Source organism: Physeter macrocephalus, chromosome 18, assembly GCF_002837175.3.
Source record: "Physeter macrocephalus isolate SW-GA chromosome 18, ASM283717v5, whole genome shotgun sequence".
In the NCBI taxonomy this organism is placed as follows: Eukaryota; Metazoa; Chordata; class Mammalia; order Artiodactyla; family Physeteridae; genus Physeter; species Physeter macrocephalus.
Genome location: NC_041231.1, coordinates 65,544,852 through 65,567,525, shown reverse-complemented (window position 1 = coordinate 65,567,525; position 22,674 = coordinate 65,544,852). Strand labels below are relative to the sequence as shown.

General features: G+C 40.2%; 1 protein-coding gene across 5 annotated transcripts in view; it reads right to left on the bottom strand.

The window, feature by feature from the left end:
* The window catches only part of DST (dystonin), a 512,931-nt gene that overhangs the window by 54,188 nt on the left and 436,069 nt on the right, over positions 1-22,674 (bottom strand). For all 5 annotated transcript variants that reach the window (XM_055079784.1, XM_055079785.1, XM_024121802.2 and 2 more), the window contains 9 exons: positions 20,466-20,625; positions 19,941-20,267; positions 19,130-19,214; positions 17,778-18,019; positions 16,666-16,872; positions 5,897-6,016; positions 5,623-5,730; positions 3,720-3,938; positions 73-276 (listed from right to left, as the gene is read on the bottom strand). In XM_055079784.1, the coding sequence (XP_054935759.1) occupies positions 73-276; positions 3,720-3,938; positions 5,623-5,730; positions 5,897-6,016; positions 16,666-16,872; positions 17,778-18,019; positions 19,130-19,214; positions 19,941-20,267; positions 20,466-20,625 (1,672 nt within the window). The remainder of the gene's footprint in view (positions 1-72; positions 277-3,719; positions 3,939-5,622; positions 5,731-5,896; positions 6,017-16,665; positions 16,873-17,777; positions 18,020-19,129; positions 19,215-19,940; positions 20,268-20,465; positions 20,626-22,674) is intronic.

Genomic DNA, 22,674 nt, shown 5'->3' with positions numbered 1-22,674 from the left:
AGCAGATCCGGGAAATGTCTTTCCACATTCTGCTGTCGGGCAGACCGTCGCACTGCTGGTGCAAAGCATTACCTGAGCAGACTGAGAAATGGCTTCATCCAGCGCCACAGCCCGCTTTTTGACATCTTCTTTAATTTGACTGTAGAGAGTGTCAGCAGCCATGTACTTCTCTTGGATAGAAAAGCCTTCCCTCGGGCTCAATTCCAGTAACTGCGGCCCAGTTTTGTTCATCTTATCTATATGCGGCTTGTGTTCGGCTATCAACTCTCGCAGTTGCTATAACAAAGCAAACAGCGTCTCAGTTTCTCAGAGGCACACCTCCACAGTACAGCTGTCAACATCCTCAGCGCATCCAGCTGGCAAGAAACTCCAGACAAACACCCTCCCATCACAAGGCACTGAACGTACAACCCTCTGCCAGGAAGAGATCCCCTGACACAAAGATTAAACAACAGTCTGGTCACGTCAAAGTCCTTTTCAGGGCACATGCAAATATGCTGGATGAGTGAGATAATGAATCCTAGTTTCATTACGCCTTTCCTACCAAGAGCAGTACAGTCTGACGAAGAGTATTAGCCAAGGGTCATATTACATGAAAGGATTATGAACTCACTACATCCCAACCTACAGAGACTGAGCCATAACTCTCTGTATTCCTTTCTGCACACTCATGATACATACAAGAATTATTCAAAAGGAAGGAAGGGAGAGGGAGGGAGAGGAAGAAAGGAAGAGGAAAAAAGCACAGTAGAAGGTAGACACAATGCTGAGAGAGAACAATGACAGATAAAGCTAAGTTAGGGGGATTTAAGCCCCCAAGGGATTGTCATTACATTATATGTAAACCAATATAAAATATGTCCATATATATTATATATCTGTGAGTCTGTTCTATGTACATATATGATATGTATGATATACAAACATAAACAAATCTATCTGTATTTATTTTTAAATGTTAATGGCTGCAAGGATAATCAATCCATCAAATACACAGCTGTATACTGAGCATTATCTATAAAGTGTATTTAAGGAAAAATATGTGACCTATGAATATTCTGCATAATACAGTATCATTTAATCAAGAGATACAATGATACTGATGCTAATGAGGGGGTGTGGAATCCAGGTGAAGCCCCATTCCTTCTAGGGAAATGGATCAATCTGGAATCTTTACACTCCACGGAATCCAGGGTCTCCCGTGACTGCCTGCAGGTTTCTCTGAGGCAGACCTCCGTGCAGCATTGAGGTGCCCTCTACTGTACTCTATTATTCACGAGGTTCCCTAATCAGCAGTTTCTCGTCCTCACCAGAAGATGTGTCTCCAAACTGTTTGCTATCCAGCCCCTAAGAAAAGCCTCTCTGAGAGAAATTATATTCAGGGAAGACAGTCTAGAGGAAAGCGATCTTTCCCTGTAAATATTTTAACTTCCATCATTCATCAAGCAGAATCACCAGGACAGCCACACACCTGGATTTTTATTAAAAGTGCCACTAAAATCAGTCATATAAATTATTTCCAAAGTGATTGAGAAAACTGGTTCATTACATCATGAACAATCCCCAATGTACTATTATCTCTATTTTTGAAGTTTTTCTGAAGACGGTCTCAAAACTCTTTTGGAAAAGAGCTAAATAAACACAAATTCAACTTGTTAAGAAAAAAAAAAAGGAGGAACGTCTACTGAATCTAACATGTTCTTCGCAGCCCCTGGGTGTCCAGGCTGTGATTTCCTACTTGTGTTTTACATTGTTTGGTATCTTCATGCTGTTTTACAGAATGGAGGTGGTGACGGTAAGACCAGCCGCCATGCAATCTCATGGAGAAGAAATGCGTCACAAGAGCTCTGGCTTCAATATTCTCGAAGGCATGTTTGAAAAACAAGCTCACACTTTGATTACCAAGAGACTCTCAGTAAAGTGAGGAATCTCTGCTGAGAGTTCTTGAGTGGCCTGGAGTCTAAGTAGATCTCACCTGTGTAGCATCACCATGAGACACCTTTGCTGGGAAGTAGCCAGATGAGCTTTCTTAAGACCATTCCATGACAGACAAGAAAACAGCCACAGGATATCTACTTGGGGATGTGTGCACATGGAGAAAGGGCCCAGCAGGAGATGTCTTTTGCCTCATAGGTAACAAAATGATTCTTGGCAGCTATCCTAAGGGTCCACTCATGCTGGAGATACTTAATGTGAACTTAAAAGAGATCTACCATTTATTTATAACATGGCTCTCGGGGCCATTTTTCATTCCTGGCTAGAATGAACTAGAAGATGTTCCCAAGAACAGTGAAGAGGATGCTGTAAAGTTGCAGAAGAAATGCTGAAAATATTCTGAACAATTTAGCTTGAACAATTTGAAGACTTGGCTATGAAGTCTTGAAGCTCCCTTTCTAAATAAAAATCATACATTTGTTTTGAGAACTGAAAGATGATGCCAAACAAGAAAATTAACTCAACTTTGAAATTTTCCATTCAATAATGATCCTTTTCGTCCTATTTGATGTTATGCTAGAAAACAGCTATTCAGATCTCACTTCAGAGTAGAAGAAATCCATGAAACATTTTATACTAAAAATCATTCAGTGGGTAGGCATCAGGATTTCTACCAAAAATAACCTTTCTACTTAAATTAAATTTAATTATACATAGTTTATAAGTCTTTCTCCCACTGAATTATTTAGATAGAACGCCATAAAATTTCCATTTTGCATTAAAGTGTTCTCTGAAGCTCTTCTAAACAAATGCTTAGAGATATTCTTCAATGTTAATACACTAAAAAAGTAAACAAATAAGATTAATAAGTATGTTACATACTTCAAACAATGATGTAATGTATCCTGAGTTAAACTTTACACACGCACACACACAATGATTAGTCTCAGGGTACATCTTGTACAGATCTGGGAGAGCAACTAGGTTCACAAGATCATAAATAACAAGAATTCCAGACTTTCTTCTGACAGTCTTGAATCCTCTCACTCAAACCCTTGCAAAATTTTAAGCTACATTAACATTTCGGAGACTACTGAAATGAGGGCTTCATAATGCCATTTTATGTGTTTAAAACATGACATATTTGTAGATGGAAATATACTCTCTCGTTTACTCATGTAAACTTATAGAAGCAGAGAACTTCAAAAGATTTCCATGTACAAAAGGAAAAGAAAAAAAAAAGTGGGGGGACAATTTGTCTTTAAACGTCAGCATTTTTTCCTTTTCACAGAATTCGATTTCACGACAATGCTATTTTGACGTATTTGTTATAGTGTACATTTTCTCCAAGCTCAATGTCCTTGTCTGTTTGATGTTGCTTCCCATGTATTTCTACCTTTTGCTTACATTCTGGATGGCTCTAACCACTATATATTAGTCAAATTAGTGTACACTGAAAGCAATTCAACATGATCAGTTGAAAGTACTCCAAAAGCTTATTTCTCTAACATTTTAAAACAAGGATTTTGCTTCTGTACTCAGTTTACACTGCATACTACTGGGTAAAAGCTGTGACATCATGCTGACATACACAGTGTGCCTGCCCACGTGAGTTGTCCCACTGCAAAACTGGACAACAGGGCAGCAACTCGGAGGTAAGCAAACTGTGCAGACCAGAACTCTAAAACTTCCTCATCACAGAGGGTGTCTGCATTAGAAACACCCTAAAAATTGTGATTCTCTTTCCATGGGGTCTCCAGCACTCCCTCTGGCACCAAGCTTACACGATGCTCTTCCTGCTGTTGCCTCAGGGTTTCGTACTCCAGGGCAGGGGCAGGAAGCTGAGTGATGATCCTCTGTACGTCTGTCAGCCACGGCCAAAGTTCTTCGTATGTTTCCCAGAACTGGTTAACCAGGGACTGTGCCCGTTCTAACTGCAGATACCTCTCTGAGTTTATCTGGCAGATGGCATCATAGTTCTTCAATACTTTGTCCAGTTTTTTCTAGAAAATCAGATGATAAAATGTGTTTAACCAGGCAGGCAGGCCAAGGAACATGTATATATACTCCAGAATGCTTGTCCAGCACAATATACCTGGTGCAGAGTAAGCACTCAACAATGCATGGTAAATGAATAAATCAACAGAGGCTAGTTAAATTTTAATTGCTTCTATGTATAAAAGTTCATTTTAAATTAAAGAAAGGTCCTCCCATGTTGTTGCATAAGGAAGTCCCTCCTTTTCAAGGCTGAATAATATTCCATTGTATGCTAATGGTGTGTTCTTACTACAATAAAAAAAATTTCATATACACATGTAGAAAATAGCAAAAATGTAAAAAATGTCTTGAAAGTACAACTGGAGATCAGGCTGATAAAGGATGATATATTCCTGCAGTGGATTTCTATGCAGTTGTCAAAAATCAGGGCATTTGATGACATGGAGAACTTCTCAAAAAAAAAAAATTAGGTGACAAAACCACAAAAAATAAATAAATAAAAAGCCTCAAGTTTTTATGACTAAGACACTGAGCTCTCCAAACATAATAAGCAAAATTCTCCAGCCATTCTTCTAGGTGAGAGAAAGGTCTGGCATGAGCCTGGTAACATTGACATTACTTTCTGTTAAAACATAAGGACTCTGTTTCACAAATGAAATTCTAAGAGGAACTGCTGGTCAGCAAAATTAATTAAATAGATGAGAAGCAAAATAGAACATTATGCTATCCACTGATTTTATGGGGTGGTCACAGAGATCTCGATTATGGTACAAATTCACTTCATAATCCAAAAGCAAAAGATAAAGCACAACAGTAATCCAATAAACCACAGAATAACACAAAAATTCTCTCATGATCATCTGTATTTTTCACACCAGAATCTTCACAAAAATAATAAAGGAAAGATTAAATTATAAACAAGTGAAGTGCCACTGTAGAGTATTTAAATAAAAGATTAAGTATCAATATACAGTGCACATTCTATTATTTGCCTATGGTATACCTTAAAAACAATGCACCGTCTTTTAAATGTGATCTTACGCATATACATTTGTATATATTGTTTTTGCCATGGGATATTTTCCCACCAGAAGCATTAATATACATTAATTTCTTTAGGCTTCTCAGATGTCTGAATATGAATTGAACTAAACATTTTTATTTATGGCTGGTTTTCCATCAATGTAAAGGATCGTTAAAACTACATAAACTGAATACTTCCTTAATGATTCCGCTCCTTTTTTTCCTATACAGATTACTGTAACTTTATACAGAATGAATTTCAGTTAGAGAGAACCACATATTTTGAGTTTTGTTTCAGCTCCAGCAGCCCCAATGTTCCTGAAGCCTATAAACAACAGTTGACATACGGAATAACAATTTATACTGATAATAACAGTGATAATACAGAGAACATTAATTGGATGCTTAATGTATCCCAGGTACTCAAGGACTCAAACCTTAACAGCTTTTCTGTCTATTAAAAAAGATTATCCCCAGGGTGATTCCTTTAAGGAGTATTTCTTTCAGTCTTATTCTATAAGCTTGAAAAATGCCTTATTTGAAACTAATGATTTAGCTGTTTAAACAGCAGCTGTGGATAAAGGAAAAGCGCTTTTCTCAGAGTGAAAGCCCCACACATGCTGTTTGCTCACAAGTCTCACATCAGTCACGTGGACGAGATCATACCTTCATCGGCTGCTTTTCCTCTTCGCTGCATGTGCTCATGATTTTATGTCCAGATTTAACAAGCTCATCAATAATATCCTTGTGTCGCAAAATCTCCATGGTGAATGTCTGTATTTACCAAAACAAAGATTTCTTTTTTTAAGAGTGTATGACTAAAACAAAAACAATTAGGCAAAGCAGTTAAAATGACCAAGTTACATTCAATCATGCAAGTGCATTTCCTTGGAGCACACTGACAAACCATGTAGATGCAACTGGAAATGTGTGTCTTCACCTTTTGAACCTGCAGCTGAGCGGAGGTCTGGTCTTGCTCAAGCCTGATGTCACCCAGAGATGTCAATTTTTTGTCTGTTTCACTAATCCAAGCTAACTCTGCATCAGCCGCTTGGTCAAACTAAACAAAAGATAAATAATCAGGTCAGCAAGTTCCTGTAACTGGTGCCAGAGAAATACCTATCTATATTTCTTTCAAATATCCTTATCACACAAATGGGAAATGTGAGCTTGACTCTTCATGGCAACCTGAAATAATCCATGATAGTGACTGATGTTATAAAGAAAGTAAACACAACCTCTTAAAACGTGCTGGATCCATAACACGGCATTAATGATGTGAGGACAGCTAACACTGCTGCCTTCTCTCTGGTGGTGGTAAGGATTTTCTCTTTAGCAATACTATACAAATTGTGCAGCACAGGGAACTCTACTTAATGCACTGTGGTGTCCTAAATGGGAGGGAAATCCAAAAGGGAGGGGATATATGTATATGTATGGCTGATTCATTTTGCTGTGCAGTAGAAGCTAACATAGCATCATAAAGCAACTATACTCCAATAAAAATTAATTAACAAAAAAAATCATAGTGTGCTCATGATTCTGTACTGCAATAACTGAAGAAAATGAGGAACTCTGCATCTTTCTGACATGGAAAGAGATCTGGAAAAAAAATACTATATAAACTGAAAAACTATAAAAGTCAGTCGCTGGACACCATCTTTAAATCACTTCATCCTTCACTTTATCACGTTAATATGATATGCAGGTAGCATGCTGTTATCAAAGTACAAAATCCCTAGCAAAAAGAATGACATATTCCAATTTATTTACTCTGTGTGTATATGGAAAATACCTTTCTATGTATGCAGAGTATACCCCCAAATGTCTCATGTATAATTCTTTTACATCTCATTTAATAAGAGCAGAAAACATTTTCAAGAGCATTCTTAAATATTTCAAGAGATTTTCTTTTCTTGAGCATAAAAATAATTCATGGTAGAAATTTGTGAAGTAAGGAAAAATATACAGAAGAAAATTAAAAGCTGGAGTTAATACCATTGGTATTTTGGTGAATTTTCTTCCAGAAGTTGAGACTTAGAAAGCTCTGGGATAATACTGTATAAACAGTTTCATATCCTGCTTTTTCATTTATCATGAACATTTCCCATGTCATATAAATGTGATTTTTAAAATACCATCACTGTATTCTAGCATACCTGGATATTGTCACTTAGGTTCTCTGCATTTTTTCACTATTATATAAACAAGCCTGTTACGAATATCCTTGTATATAAATCTTTGTTGGCATCTCTAATTAGTTCCTTAGGGTAGATTCCTAGAAGTTGACTTCTAAGTCAAAGAGCATGAACATTTTCAATACCTTGCCATCAGATAAACCCCATGCCTTCCAGTTACCATAAATGAGTACAGAGGGCAAGTGACACCACAGCACCAGCCATACATGGTAACTAACAAAGCCTCAGTGGGAAAAGTGAAGGGGGATGGACGTTGTGATTTTCAAGTCCAGTACTGCCAGAACCTCTAATGTTTCAAGAGCACCTGGAAATCCAGATTGGGGTTAGGGGATAACTAAGGGAGGGGAGACAAGGGTGGAGGTAAGGAACTAAACTGGAAAACAGTTCATACTTTTAAGACACTAGGCAACACTCCGCAGACTCACAGGAAAATGGGGTAGACCTACTTTTACATCTCAGAGCCCTGGGCATTATACACAACGTATACAAGGAGCCTCCGGGAGGAGAGAGAAGAAAGCAGAGCTGCTATGAGTCTTGGACCCAAGGAGAAGCATGGGGGTGAGTTCCCTGGGTTTTCTTTGGCTTCCCATACCCTGGACTGGATGCTGTAGAAACTGCCACCCAGGAGAACCCAGAGGTGCAGAAAAAGCCCCAGGAAAACCTGTCTCCGGTCAAAGGAGCAGGAAAGGGGCAGCCTTGCAAGACAGAAAACTTATAGACAATAACCATTCTACTCCAACCAAACACCACAGAAAAAAGCCTTGGCCTCCCCACACTGCTGCCAAGCAAGGCTGAAGGGGGAGCCCAGATTTCCACCCTCCTGAGCCTGGGCCTGACACCCCTGCCAGGCTGATGTCAGCGAAGTCGGGAGCTGGAACTTTCACTCCCATGGGCGACCACAGACCCCTGCTCCCGGGTCAGTGGAGACCACGTGGGGAGCCTGGACCTCCCCCTCTCCTCAGGGTGGCATCAGGGAAAGCCTATGGACAGTCAGGATTTTCACCATGGTTTCAGGGAGCTGGAACTCCCACTCCCACCCAGCAGTGAGCGGCGCCCCCCCACCCACCCCGCCCTTAGGTGTCCCACGAGGCTGCCTGGGGGACCTGGGATCTCCCTCCACCTGGCAGCATCCCCGCTGCCTCTGGCAGAGCGGTGTCAGGAAAGCCAGCTAAAACAGAAGGCTTAATGAAGACCCAAGACATACAACACCGAGAACCCAGAAGAACTCAAACCGAATTAAAGAGGATTATCAGCAGAGGCTAATACCTAGAAGATGATGTGAGAATTATCTGGCAGATTTTAAAGCAGCCATGATAAAAATGTTCCATGAGCAATTTCAAACGCAGTGGAAATGAGGGAAAAATTAGAAGGCCTCAGCAACAAAATAGCAAGTCTCAGCAAAGACACAGAATATACAGAGAAGAACCAAATGGAAATTTTTAGAACTTAAAAATGTAATAACTGAAATAAAAGCTCAGTGGATGAGACCAAGGAAGAGAACAGAGGAAAGAATAAGTGAAGCAGAAAACAGAATCACAGAAATCACCCAGCCTGAATAATAGAAAATAGACTGAAAAAAATGAACAGAACCCAGGGCCTGAGGAACTATAGTAAAAGAAAATTCAAGTCACTGAGTCCCAGAAGGAGAGGAAAAAGTGGCTGTGGCTGGAAAGTACTCAAACATTCTGGAAATAATAAAGTTAGAGAAATGGAGACCAGATTTGTGGCCAGGAGTTGAGGAAGAGGCAGAGGTGGGAGGGGACGGGTGTGGCTATAAAAGGGCAGCATGAGGGGTCCCTGTGACCGAAACGTTCCCTGTCTTGACGGCAGCTGTGTCAATTCCCTGCTCATGACGTTATACCATAATTTTGCGAGATGCTACCACTGGGGAAACTGGGTGAATGGTACAACGGGACCTCTGCATTCTGTTTTACAATTGCATGTGAATCTACAGTTATCTTAAAACAAGTTAATTGAAAAAAAAAACTCTGTGTGGGTAACCTCTCATCTGTAAGTCCTGTTTGCACTTTCTCTTTTAGATCTATGCTACCAAGTTGCCCTGGATGTACTGATTCATATTCCCACGAGCAGAGTTTGGCTATCCCTCATCAAAATGGGGTATATAATTTATTCTTTTTTTTTTTTTTTTTTTTTTTTTTGTTGGTATGCGGGCCTCTCACTGCTGTGGCCTCTCCCGTTGCGGAGCACAGGCGGCTCCGGACGCGCAGGCTCATTGGCCATGGCTCACGGGCCCAGCCGCTCCGCGGCACGCGGGATCCTCCCGGACCTGGGCACGAACCCGTGTGCCCTGCATCGGCAGGCGGACGCACAACCACTGCGCCACCAGGGAAGCCCCTATAATTTATTCTTTAATAATCTTTGTCAAGCTTATCAGTGAACTTTTCTTAATTATAAGGGCAAAACCTGCCAGTGCAGCCTGGCACAAAAGACAGCACTGATTAAGTCATTGTGATGGTTTCAATCTCACAGGTAAAAAATTACCAATTATATAAGTGAAAAATTCTTAACATTACTGAATTATTATTTGTTTACATTTTTTTTCTACCTATCATGAACACACTTGCTTTCACCTTTACTAAGTAATGAATGAGTAAATGAATACTAAAGCTATTTGCAGGTCAAGTTCTTTTCGTCAACAAGTTTAGATAGAAACAAATTTAGATAATCATCTAAATATGGGCCAAAGCAGAAGTATAACAGGGGTTAAAATAATACTTTTACATTTATCTTTAAAAACCAATGGCATAAAGATATGAAAAGGAAGATACGGTGTAACAGCCCTTTACTTAATCTCTAGAAGTGCTACCGAACAAAATCTGAATATAAACCAACATCTAACCAAAAATCATGCAAAGTCAGGCTGCTCTGAGACTCCTCTGGTGTCGGGGCAGCCGTCACACTGTCATGTGTGAGGACTGGACACATATCCCATGGGTCCTCCTCCAAGTGTCACCGTCTGAGAGGATCGCTGACAGGCAAATTTGCTCCAGAAATGTTGCAGACAGAATGCAAAGTTGCAGACAGAAATGCAGACCTTTAGTCATCAGAGTGGGCAAGCTCCCCCATAAGGGCAGTACTTCTAAAATGACTCCGCACGTTTATATATTCAATCAGAAGTCTTTCTCTTTCCTATGTTTCCCATAACAGCATGCATTGTTTTCTGAAGCCGCCTCGTGATTTGCATGTAGCAGTGTTAATAAATATTCTGCCCACTAGTTCATTACTTTTGCTGCTACGGGGACAAGTCAGGACAATGTGGACTCCAGAAGGAATCTTGATAAGCCATTTGAAAAATTCTATCTTCATCTGGTTAAATAATTGTTACCTGACTTAGTTTCAAATGGAACTACTCATTAGCAATTGCTGATCAATGTGAAAAAGAAAAAAATTTCATCAACTAATTCAGCAGCTTCAGATGTGGAAAAAGAAATCGTCACAACAAACAAGTGGAAGAGTCTGATCATTCGCTTTCAAGCCGCACATGGTGGAACTCCAGGGTATAGCTCTACTATGTGATGCACTCAGCACAAAACTGAGAAAAAATAGTCCAGCCCTTTCTACCAGAGTGCAAATGCTGCAAGATATCAAGAATAATATTTAACAGGCATTTTGTTTCTTCTACTGGTCCCTGAAAAAAATAAAGTGATGCCCCCACCCCTCTTGTTTGTGTTCAGGCTATTTTTAGGATTTATATGACAGTCCTCATAAAGAAAGGCAGATTGCTGGTGTTAATATTAGTTTAATAATAAGTCTCCCTTTCTGGAAGAAAAAAAAAAGCATCCAATGAAAACCAGTATGATGACACCATCCAAGTAAGAGAAAGCTGAAACTCAAACACTGTTTCTTGAACCAATGCAAATATTTGCTCTGCTAAAAGAAAACAAGACTTCAAGCAGAAATTTCCCTCTGTCCTTTGAAAGGTTTTTTTTATTAAATTAGAAAATATTTAATGTCCAACAATGAAAGGAGTAGTCCCAGGGTCTACATGAATCAATTTACAGTCAAGCAGGGCGTTTTTATTTAGGTCTGTGACTCTTTCAAACAACTACTTAACGTGAGTATTTCTAACAGATCATGAAACGGCTTATTTCACGTGTGAGTAACGTGGACGGCAAGCTCCCTATACCAAATTTTAATAAATTTGCTTATTACTCATACAAGTAGCAAAAAAATGACTTCAAATGAATTGTAGAGAGTGTTAGCATCCTTAACTGCATTCTGGGAAATATTCTAATACGCATCATCCCTGGAGTCCAACCATCAATCCCAGCTACTGTAATTCCTAGTATAGTTGAACTAGTATTTCAGAAACTTCCTACAAGTTGGTGAAAAACATTTTAATTGGCTAATCTCTAAATATTCCTGAAAAACACTCTGTAAAACAGTAACTGCCAACATTCTACTGAACACACTGTTCTAAGTGCTTGAACATGCAAGAATATACAGTTGCTGTCAGGATAAAAAGAGATAATGTGGGTATTACCACTAATCCCATTTACAGCTGAGGAAGCCAAGGCAGAGAGAGGTTAACTGACTCACCAGAGGTTACCCAGCTTGTAAATGTCGGGTCTGAGATTCAAACCACGGTGGTCTGACCCCAGAGCCTACACTTGCGGTTGCCCTGTTACATCCCTCGTGCTTGTACACAATTTGGGCTTAGTCACTCAAAATATTCATGGGATTTCACCACTATCGGCTCAAATACCACAACAGTCAATAAGTGGTGGGTTTTCACTTACTATTTAAACGTTTCTCCCATGTCTGACAAACTGCTTTTGTACTTATCTAGAAGGTTTCTCTTGCGTGGAAGCAGAGGTTTAAGAAAGACAGAGTGATAAGCAAACTTTAACGTCCAGGACATCCTCTTACTCCCCTCCCCTGGTGAGGGTCTTAGCGCTTGCTTTCTTTTGATTAGCATTTCCTTCCATTTTTCTTCACATTATTCATAACCCAGCCCATATTTTCCCACCGTAAACAAATCTCAAGTCCGTGGAGGAGGTTTCCTTCTAGTTCTTTAAAAGAAATTAATAGGTGTTATTTTTCTCCCAGGCGATCCCTAATGACCCAATGAACTGTTTAGTTTAATTGCACCCATGTGCCTTTATATTCGGGGGTTATGAAGGCCCAATAAAATAAGCCAGGCAATTAGAACTGCCAGAGAGTGCCTGGGATGCCCAGACCCAGTGAAATACACACTTTAGCACCTTCTGATAATTGCACATTTCTAGGAGGCAAAGGACAACAAAATGCTCTGGGGTTTAAACAATCACAGTGATCTGAATTCAGGCTGTTAAGTCTGTACGTCTTTCAAGCAAAAGCTCCTTTCCCCATTTCCACATGGGTCATTCGGTTCAGTGTGCAATTAGAGAAAGAAAGCAGCAAAGATAGGTTACTTTGTGTAGGTTTAACATGCAAAAATACCCACAGTTTCTAACTCAGATAATGGCAGGCATTGTGAGAAGGAGGCAGCTGTTTTGCTTTTTTCTAAAGCTCACAATCACTATTTACCAAGCTGCCTTATTCCACTCAGATTTTTCTTAAAACTTATGAATGGGCCCAATTAAAAAAAAAATCCTCTTCAGAATATTGATGCCTGCAAATCTGCAGAGTCAGACTCAGGAGCTTATTAACTGGTCACAATGAATGTACACCGTCATCAGGCATCTGCCAATAATTGAGGCTGTTCCATTATTTCCAAAATAATAATAAACATCACTCTACTTTACATAAGGCTCTGGGCCCTATGATCTCAAAATTCAATGACACATCTTTTCAAAACTGCTATGTGATACAGAATTAACATGAAAAATCTAACCACGTCACATCAGAAGTTTTTTGAAAACTAAATGTATACCGGACGGATATGAAGCATACGCTAACGAGAAGGTATCTGGACAGCCCCTTCCCTCCTCTCTTCAGACCTCAGCCCTTTTCCACGTTTGCCTGACATCTTCCATGTCAATCAGCACCCTCTGTGATGGTGGCCTGACTGTTCACAACGTCCCTACACAGCTGCTGAATTCCAAAACGCAGGTTGTACCAGTATAAAGGAAGCCGACCTGTACATATACAATCTTAATGTCAAAAGATGGAAACATCTTAAGAGAAAGCTGCTTGGAAAACAGGACATTCAGTTATTTTCAATCTAGTTGAATTTAGTCCGGTTATTCGGGGACGAAGCATCAAATCTATCAATTTAAAAACTACCAAGTCATTTGCAAGGCCCATATCCTCACTCCATCACTCGTGGTTGGGTATGTCGGGGGAGGGATCTGGAAGGAGTAGCTCTTAATAAAACAAGATGTATGTGCCTAAGGTATGCAGAAAAAGACGGACTGCTGTCAGATCATGTCCACGGTTCAGGTGGAGAAGAAACAGAATGGTAGATGATTTGTTTATACAACGTAAAACAAATCATACAAAATATGTGGTTCATATCCAAGTCTAAAGATTTTTTTTGCACCATTCCTTTTGTATTTCATGGATGCATTATCACTGGATAAAGAGAAAACAAATCAAACTGTACTCTGGTCCTAATTCCAAACATCTATAAGTGGGCAAGGTTATAAAACAATTTCAGTGATATATTAGGTCCTTTCTAAACTTGTTAATTATGAGTTTAGAAACTATTCTTTCGAGTGCAAAACTAAATCTCTGCCAAACCAGAAAGACAGGTACCAATGTGTTCTTAAATTTGCCGAGAGAGAGAGAGAGAGAGAGAGAGAGAGAGAGAGAGAGAGAGAGAGAGAGAGAGAGAGAGACAGAGAGAGACAGAGAGAGACAGAGAGAGAGATGGAGATAGAGAGAGGGAGAGAGAGATTTCCTGATCCTTTCAGTTTACTTGCCCAAGTCTCACAGGCCTTACAGTTGGAAATATCCTCATACTTCTATTTTTTTTTTTTTCATACTTCTATTTTGCTGCAATAATGGCGCCTTCCTTCGGATTACTGAAGGAGGTTAGAAAAAAATGGATCACCTCCTGCCTTAGGACTTTTCCTCTCTACCTGATTTATAAAGAGGCCCTTTAGGGAGGTAGAATGAGATCTGGATTAAGTCCTGGTTACAACTCCACCACACACTAGCTGTGGGACCCCAGGCAGGTCACCTCCCCACACACTGCATATGTTCCTCCCAGCTCTAAATGGTACATCTCAGCCTTACTGGAAAGGTATCCTCTTCTTTCCTTTTTTTTTTTTAAATTGGCTTAAGTGAATTTTATTGGTTTTATTACTGGAGGTACTCCATTGGGCAGACTTGCAGGCATTTTCAAAGGAATGCACATACAAGTACAGAATAAATACATATAAACAACCAGAAGATATTAATATATCAATAGCACTAATATTAGTTATGACCTACTGGTAGTGAGATACTTTTACTAAACAATCTCCCCCTCTCTCACAAGGAAGGCTTGAAGGATACAGCCCACAGTGTTTGCATGTTCTTGCTTCCACGAGTTTTTCTGTATTCTTTCACAAAGTCTTGAAACTTTCAGTAAGGAATGATTTTTTCCAGAAAAAAACCCCAATAATTGTTATTTTCCTACAGGGCGTATGTTTTAGATTCGAGAAAACACAGACCAACCTGTGGAAAACATTTGCATAACTCTGAATAGAACTGGGCTACAGTTAATGACCTTGGCACCTGGCAGAGCTTACAAACCAGTAGGCGCTCAGTCTGTCACCTGCCCTTGAAAGCAGCTCCTTTGCCCCTTTCCTGTTTGCCCATTTCTGTTCCCCTCTAACCTTAGAAGAACCTAATTATACGAATGAGATCACTAAGCAATTGAAACTAACTCCTGACTTATGTTCTCCTGAATGCGCACCATGCCTTGTCTAACCTGTGGATTCTTTTCCTAGATTTTAGGAAGTAAGAATGAAGAATTAAGCAGTTAAAAATGACTAGCTCTCTACCCCCAACAGCCCCCTTAGCAATCCTGCAGGAGATCACGGGGGCAAGATAACATGTGAAGAGAGAGTCAGCCAGTCTGCACTCAATGGACAAGGATGCAGAACCCAACCTCCTGTCTCGATGATTCACTGAGATTCTTTTCCCTTTAAAAACTGTCGTGGCTGAGCAGAATCTTCAGAATTGGTCTCTGGACACAAGTCCACCTTCTCCCCAGATTGCTGGCTTTTCTGATTAAAGCACTTTCCTTTCTACTGACACTTGCCTCTCGAGTTATTGGCTTATGAGCAGCAAGCAGCCGAACCTCGGTTTGGTTACACCCTTATTACTGTCTTCCTTCCCTGAACTAGCCAACCACAGTCAGCTTCTCAAGAAAATTCTACTCCCAAGAGGACAGAATATTTGTTGTGCTATTTAGAGAAGTCTTCAGTGCCAACTATGAAAGGTCGAAAGAAATTTTGGTGAAAATCAATCCAACTCTTTTCAAATAGTTGAATAAACTTCACAAATAAACACGCTTATTATCCCATGATAATGAGGCATACAAATTCCTCCAAACTTTGAAAACAGAGCCATGCAAATGCATTCCTCAGGCATGAAGGCCTCCCTCACAAAAATGTCTGAGGCAGGCCTTTTGCTATCGTTGTATTCCATCGGCTTTTGTGATTCCAGAGCACGGCACTGAAATGAGGAGTGAGGCGCCATGTTTTAGAACTAGATAAATTACACTTTTACGGCAACCTTAGAGAATAAATTTTGGATGCTCCACACGACCTGCTTGATTTGTGTTTCTTGCTTTTGGCTTGGATGTGCAAAGGCTGAGTCATCCACCTTCCCAAGCCCTGCTCCACAGTACACAGCAAAACCCTACTAACTCTGTCAGAGCAAGTCTGCAACAAGAGGCTGATAACTTAATATAAATATTCAGAGATTTCCATAAAAGTTAATCAAAACATGTATTACAAGCTTCTAGATCCAGGACCCCCCCTTGTTGCCCACAGTCTTCTGAGAGAGCTGTGGCTAAGGGGTGGGGCCTATAAAACTCTCTGGAACCAGAAACCGTACGAGTTGCAGACAGGTCAGCAACGATCATTTTTTCCCCTTTCAGTCATCTTCAGAAAAAAACTACATCACCAACACAACTGTTTCCTTTTTAGAAAGAATTCAGCCTTTCTTTGCCATGTACATCAAGGAACAGTTAATAGTGACTTACACGATAACTCAAAATATTTACTCACACACAGATTAGACGCAGCCAGGGCATAAAATTAACACGAGCAGCATGCACACATGTACACAAAAGGCATTTTGTCTGGACAGCAGGAGAACGGCGCTAGTCCTGCCGGTGGCTGACTTGCTGAGGCTGGGAGACCAGGAGGTAGATGGCTGCCAACAATGTAGAGATGAGCCTTGCCTGGCACTCAGATGTCCAAGTACCCCAGCTAAATGCTTTTGAAACACCTTCCGCTGTGGAAGCATAACCAATGAATGGAAACACCACTCACAGTCATCTCTGATCAGGTGGAGGCCCTGGGAGCAAGTGGAGGAAACGAACTGCCCAGACGCCCAAGTGTTCGCCTACCTGCTGGGACCTCAGGATGGCCGCGTCAATCTCCTCCACCTTCTGCGTGATGGTGTCGCTCACCAAGCGGTAGCGGTCGTTGTCCTCGGCCACCATTTTTTCCAGCCCTTCCCTCGCCCTCCAGGGCACCAGCTCCAGGAGAGCAGAGCTCACTTCGTTAAGGGAGTCCAGCAGGGCTTTGCTGCTCTTAGCTTCCTTCTTTAGCTCCTGAAAACAGAAGGAAGAAAACACAAACCTGTGGGAAACACCAAGTCTGAACGGGCTTCTCCTCTAACTGTCCTTGGGGTTAAAGCCCTTCACAGGCCAACGTGATGCACGGATCCCCTTAGCGCCAGTTACCCCAGTTCTATACCCCTTGGTTACTTAAAGCTATTTTGCAGAAAGGAAAGTGTTCCCTGAGAAGTTCCAAAGAACACTTCCTTTGTCAACATGGCAAGACTTTAGCTTTGAAATGTAATATAAACTTTTAAAAATTGGGAACCCGAACCCGGCAAGTTAACCCAGCAAGTTAATCCAGCTTGCTGGTAACCTCGAAGTAATCAGGTACCAGAAAACTAAAGAGGAAAGTCCAAACCAGAATCAAGTGACCCTCAAAACGAGGACACACTGGCTTTAAATCATCCCAGTTGAATCATTATAGGCTCAGTGGACCTGACCTCCCGGACTGCCTTCACCCATGTGTGATCGTACTTCAGGGATGATAAAAACCGAGGCAGACAACTCTAAGAAGGATAATCAGCATGAGAGAATACCACTCTTGCAATATAATTAGAAAAGCCACCTCATGCTTGGCATCTATCTTATAAAGGTATCACTAGTCTAACCAAATTATGTGTATCTCTGAAACAGTGATCACTTTCCTTTTTTTTTCTGTTTTCATCATTCTGTTTCTATAAGATTCAAGAAACAAATGACAATATGCTGTTTTCATGTCTGGGCTCCTAAAAGTTTAAATAGCTGATCTGCTGCCAATTTCTGTTGGGTCCACGCCCACCAAGGCATCCTTAAGTATATTAGTAATGACACGTGATAAATATCACTTCGCCCCTGTGTGAATAAGGCTCCCTGAGAGACAACAAGCGGATCCAAAGAGTGTATAAATCGGAGCGTACTTTTTGCCTCGCGTGTGCTTGGCTGGAGGCTTCTCCCTTCAGAACCTGTGTTTCGTATGAAAGCAACTCGACCTCCACCTTGTCCAGCCAGGTGCACAGCCCCTCGTGCGTGGAGTGCAGTCGCCTTGCGAGCTGCAGTGCCTGATCCAGGGTCTTGGCGACGTCCGTGCTCAGTTTAGTGATGTCTTGGTACCTCGCTTTAATGGCTTCCAATTTATCTTGAATTATTAAAACTTCATCACCTAGAATTTCAAAGGCATGTCATATCTCATGAAAGGGGAAGAAGAGTTCTTCAGCTAAAGAAGTTCTGACCCAAGAAAAGCCCTTTCCTAGGTTTGAATTTATCTGAGGATATCTGGCGAATGTAAACAGTTCTGAAAATGCAAATATAAAAACTATAAAGGGCTATGTGGAAAGCACCACCTTTGCAACTATTTGTATGGTCTTTCCATTTTCAAGCATCGGGGTTAAAAACTGCCTAGGTTTGCATACTAAGTTTGTGGCTTATTACCTGGCACAAGATACCTCACCTCTCTTTGTGCCCCTGGTTACTTATCATTACGAATAGAACCTACTTCATAAAGTTGTGATAAAAATTCAATGAGTTTATATTTGCAAAATGTTTAGAATAGTGCCTGCAACATATATACATTTATATATGTATGATCTATGCATGTGTGTGTGTGTTAAAAATAATAAACTCACCTGCACTATTCCAATAGATCCTCACCTGCCTCTATTTAATTTTCAGACACACAGAGAAATTGTGTCCTGGGCTTCAGAGTCCAAGTGCAAGGCTCTCGATACTATATCAAATTCTTCCCATTCATAATGAATGGTACCTGTTCCTCACCACACACATGTGCTGAACTGGATATAAATACAATGAGACATTCCTACAGCCAAAGGAATTACTAAAACAAGGTAATATCTGTTTTCTTGGTGAGTTCAAGCACAGAGAAATGAAGCCTGGGTATAGTCACACTATGTGTCACCAAATGCCATCTATCTTAAAATTTAAAAAAACTGTCTACAACCTATGTGCTCATCTAGAACAACTGCCTTCCACAAGTGGAAAACTAATGTCACTCTGCCATAGGAGTCTCTGACCAATGCTTGGTGTTATGAGTAATACACAAAACTTCCATTAAAAACTCAGTGAGATCATGAGAAAAACAATGAAATCATAGCCTAAAGCCCCCTCGGTCGGCCTTCAAAGCATTCTTCAGGATGAAGTCTTGGAGTGGCCCCAAAATTTGAGTGTGCTTTGTGTTTTTCCCGCATCTCTAAAATATTTTGAAAGCAACACAAAATGCTCACGTCATGAGGATCTGATTTGAAAGGTATCTCACCTGTTGTTCGTTTAAGTAGTTCTAAACCATTTAGTAAGGCCTGATCTACATTTTGTTTTCTGAGTAGGATGTCCTCTTGCAGAACCTAAAACACAGGTATCATTTTTATGCGGGGGGAAAAAAAAGTTAAGTAAGCATTGGCATTATCAGTTAATCTTATTTGAGGAAACACCTTTTCAAATATTCCTCACTGTTCTCATGTTTACCCATCTTTTTTCCACCGTGCCTATGTCTCAGTTCATCTATCATAATTCACTCCCCTCTTCAGAAAATGGGTGATGTGGAGACACTGGAGTACTGGTTAATTATGGGCCTTTGTATACAAAGATGAAATAACAAAATGAAAAGTCAACAATCCAGCTATTGGATAAATTAAATCTCTCCTTACATGTGACTTCATTAAAAGTAACTGAATGCAACACTACTTACTATATATAAAATAGATAAACAACAAGGACCTACAGTACAGCACAGGGAACTCTGCTCAATACTTCATAATAACCTATATGGGAAAAGAATCTGAAAAAGTGTATATATATATACACACATATATATATACATATATGTGTGTGTGTGTGTAAATATATATATATATATACTGAATCCCTATGCTGTACACTTGAAACTAACACAACATTGTAAATCAACTATACTTCAATTAAAAAAAAGTCACTGTATACATAGGCAATGTCTTATTTGAGTACAGCAACTCACCTAAATCATAGTGAACATAAAATAATACAGAAATAAGGAAGACTGAAAAAATGAGGACAACTGAAATGAAAAAATAAAATAAAATAAATCAAAATACCCGCAGCTCAGCCTGCTGTGTCCACAGCCCCTCAGGGCTGGAATCCTGGACCGAGAGCCTCCTCAGCTTGTCATGCACTTCACTCAGCCAGTTCATCAGCTCCACTTCATCTTCCCCAAAAATCTTAGCATTACACAGAGCCTGCTGGAGAAGCTCAGACCTGCCGTGGCTTTTCTCTTGAATCTCAATGTACCACACTTGAGAGGAGTCTAATTTACTCTGCACCATATCTTTATCCTCCCTGGAGCTCAACACCTTTAAGGACTGGCCAATGCTAACGGCCTGGTGTAAATGTTTATTATGATGGTTGATGTCATCTTCTAAGGCCTAAATAAAGTTTAAAAAAGGAAACAAAAAGAATGGACAAATAAAAATGACAACATAAACTGAACAAAAAGATGACACATGAAATGGGTCTAAGGTTGCACTGATGCATCACACAACAGTACAAAACTCAAATGCATGTCATAAAACCACAAAGGGCATGGAAAACTGGATCTCACTAACGTGCGATGGGAACCTTACTTTGTGCTGGGCAATTTGTTCCTCCAGCTTGGACGCTTGGGTTCCAATGGGTTCGCTATTCGCCAGCCTCTTTTCTGTGGTTGTCAGCCACTCGTTCAGTGGTTCTAAGGTTTCGTGAAACTGCTGTGCTACCACTGAGATACCTTCCAACTGACGATTCCTGAAAACGTGCCAAGAGGAAGGTCATTCAGGGATGAGAAACGTGGGAAACTGTCAACAGAAATCTTCACTCTTGCTCCTGCGTTCCACTCCAAACAGTTTTTGTAGAAAACATCTAACGTTAAAATTAAAATCTCTCACACAGAGAGGACACTTTAAAATATTTCTCCTATTCTCCATGCTTCCACTGCCAGGGGCTGGGGTTAGATCCCTGGTCGGGGAACTAAGATCCCACAAGCCACAGGACATGGCCAAAAAAAAAGAAATATCTATGAACAACTTTAAAAAATAGTTCTCCTATTAAGTAAAGCTGAACAACACATCAATCTCTAGTGCCTGAATCCTGTGAAAGTCTTAAGTAACCTGGTTGTAATACTCACAATAATAATAGGTATAATCATAGTAATGTTATAATAACAATAGTAGCCATGATAATGATAGTAATAGGTATTACTTACTGAACATATATTCTGTGCTTTATATAATAGTTAATTTCAATCGGAGCATCAGTTACTGAGATTGCTTGAATCAAATGGTCAAAATTAGATTTAAATTTTGAAGAATAACTATAGCATCCCCTGTGCTGGAATTACTAGTGAGTCCTCCTTTAAAAAGTACACTGTCAGGTATATTTCCCCGAGGCAACAGTTAATATGTTATGGACTAAAATATCATGAAAGAGGAGAAATATTCCTCAGACTTTCACTTGTAACAGAGTTTGAATGCTTTTAGAAAACCCATTGTTTCCTCCCTTAAAAAGGTACCACGTAAGTTAAAACCTACTTGGCACTGTCCTCGGTTTTTATCTACGGCAAGTGATCGTGCTGGTCTGTATACAGAGGACCTGATTCCGTAGCCAATCCTGTGAATTATTTTTGCTGGGACCAACAGCTGCTGTCTTAACCTGTTATCACGTTTAATTCTTAGAGAATTACATGATTTGAGAAATGAGCTTTTTATGGGGACAAAGGGAATTATGGACAACTGGCACATGCTACCGAACATAATTTCTTTTTTTCTTTTTTTTTTTTTTTTTGCGGTACGCAGGCCTCTCACTGCCGTGGCCTCTCCCACTGCGGAGCACAGGCTCCAGATGCACAGGCCCAGCGGCCATGGCTCACGGGCCCAGCCGCTCCGCGGCACGCAGGATCCTCCCGGACCAGGGCATGAACCCGTGTCCCCTGCATCGGCAGCCAGACTCCCAACCACTGCGCCACTAGGGAAGCCCAGAACATAATTTCTATACCTTCATATCACAAATTACATATGCATATATTTTTAAAACCTTCAGTTGAAATACATTTGATCTTTTTAAAAAAATGAATAAAATTACTACATTATTTTTGACTTCTGGATTATCACTATTTACTACTCTTTTTAAAAAATTCTAATAACCAATCACCTAGAATTACTGGAAAGAACTATTTTGCAATTAGTTTTAATTGACTATGATTTAAATTGTAAGGGAATCTATTAGTCTGTGTGTGAATCATAGCATCACCACCATCCCTCCACTTAATACTGCTGTGAGGAAGGTTTAGGAAAAAAAAGGACAGTCATGGGAGTAAAGCAGAGATCTAGACTTTCATTTATTAAAAAAAAGTATTGAGAGTCTCTCCCATGGCAGTAATTCTGGGGCATAACACAGAAGGAATAATCTACTGACACACATTAAAGAATAACATGAAACTTCCAGCCTCCTTCGAAGCCCCCTTATTCAATGGTCCTAGAATGATAACTCCTCCTAACTCCGTAATTCAAGATTGGACAAACCCTTCTCTGCACCACCTTAGTTCTAAAGAAGGTAGGAATGTATGGAGATACTCATTCTCTTCAGTGGGTCATCTATTTCCAACCCAGCCAGTGTACACGTCAATGTAGCTACAACTTGACATCAGTCAATGCGGTGCCAGTGAAGAGAATGAAGAAAGAACTATATAATATCTTATGATAAACCATAATGGAAAAGAATATTTTAAAAAAGAATGTGGGCTTCCCTGGTGGCGCAGTGGTTAAGAATCCGCCTGCCGATGCAGGGGACACGGGTTCG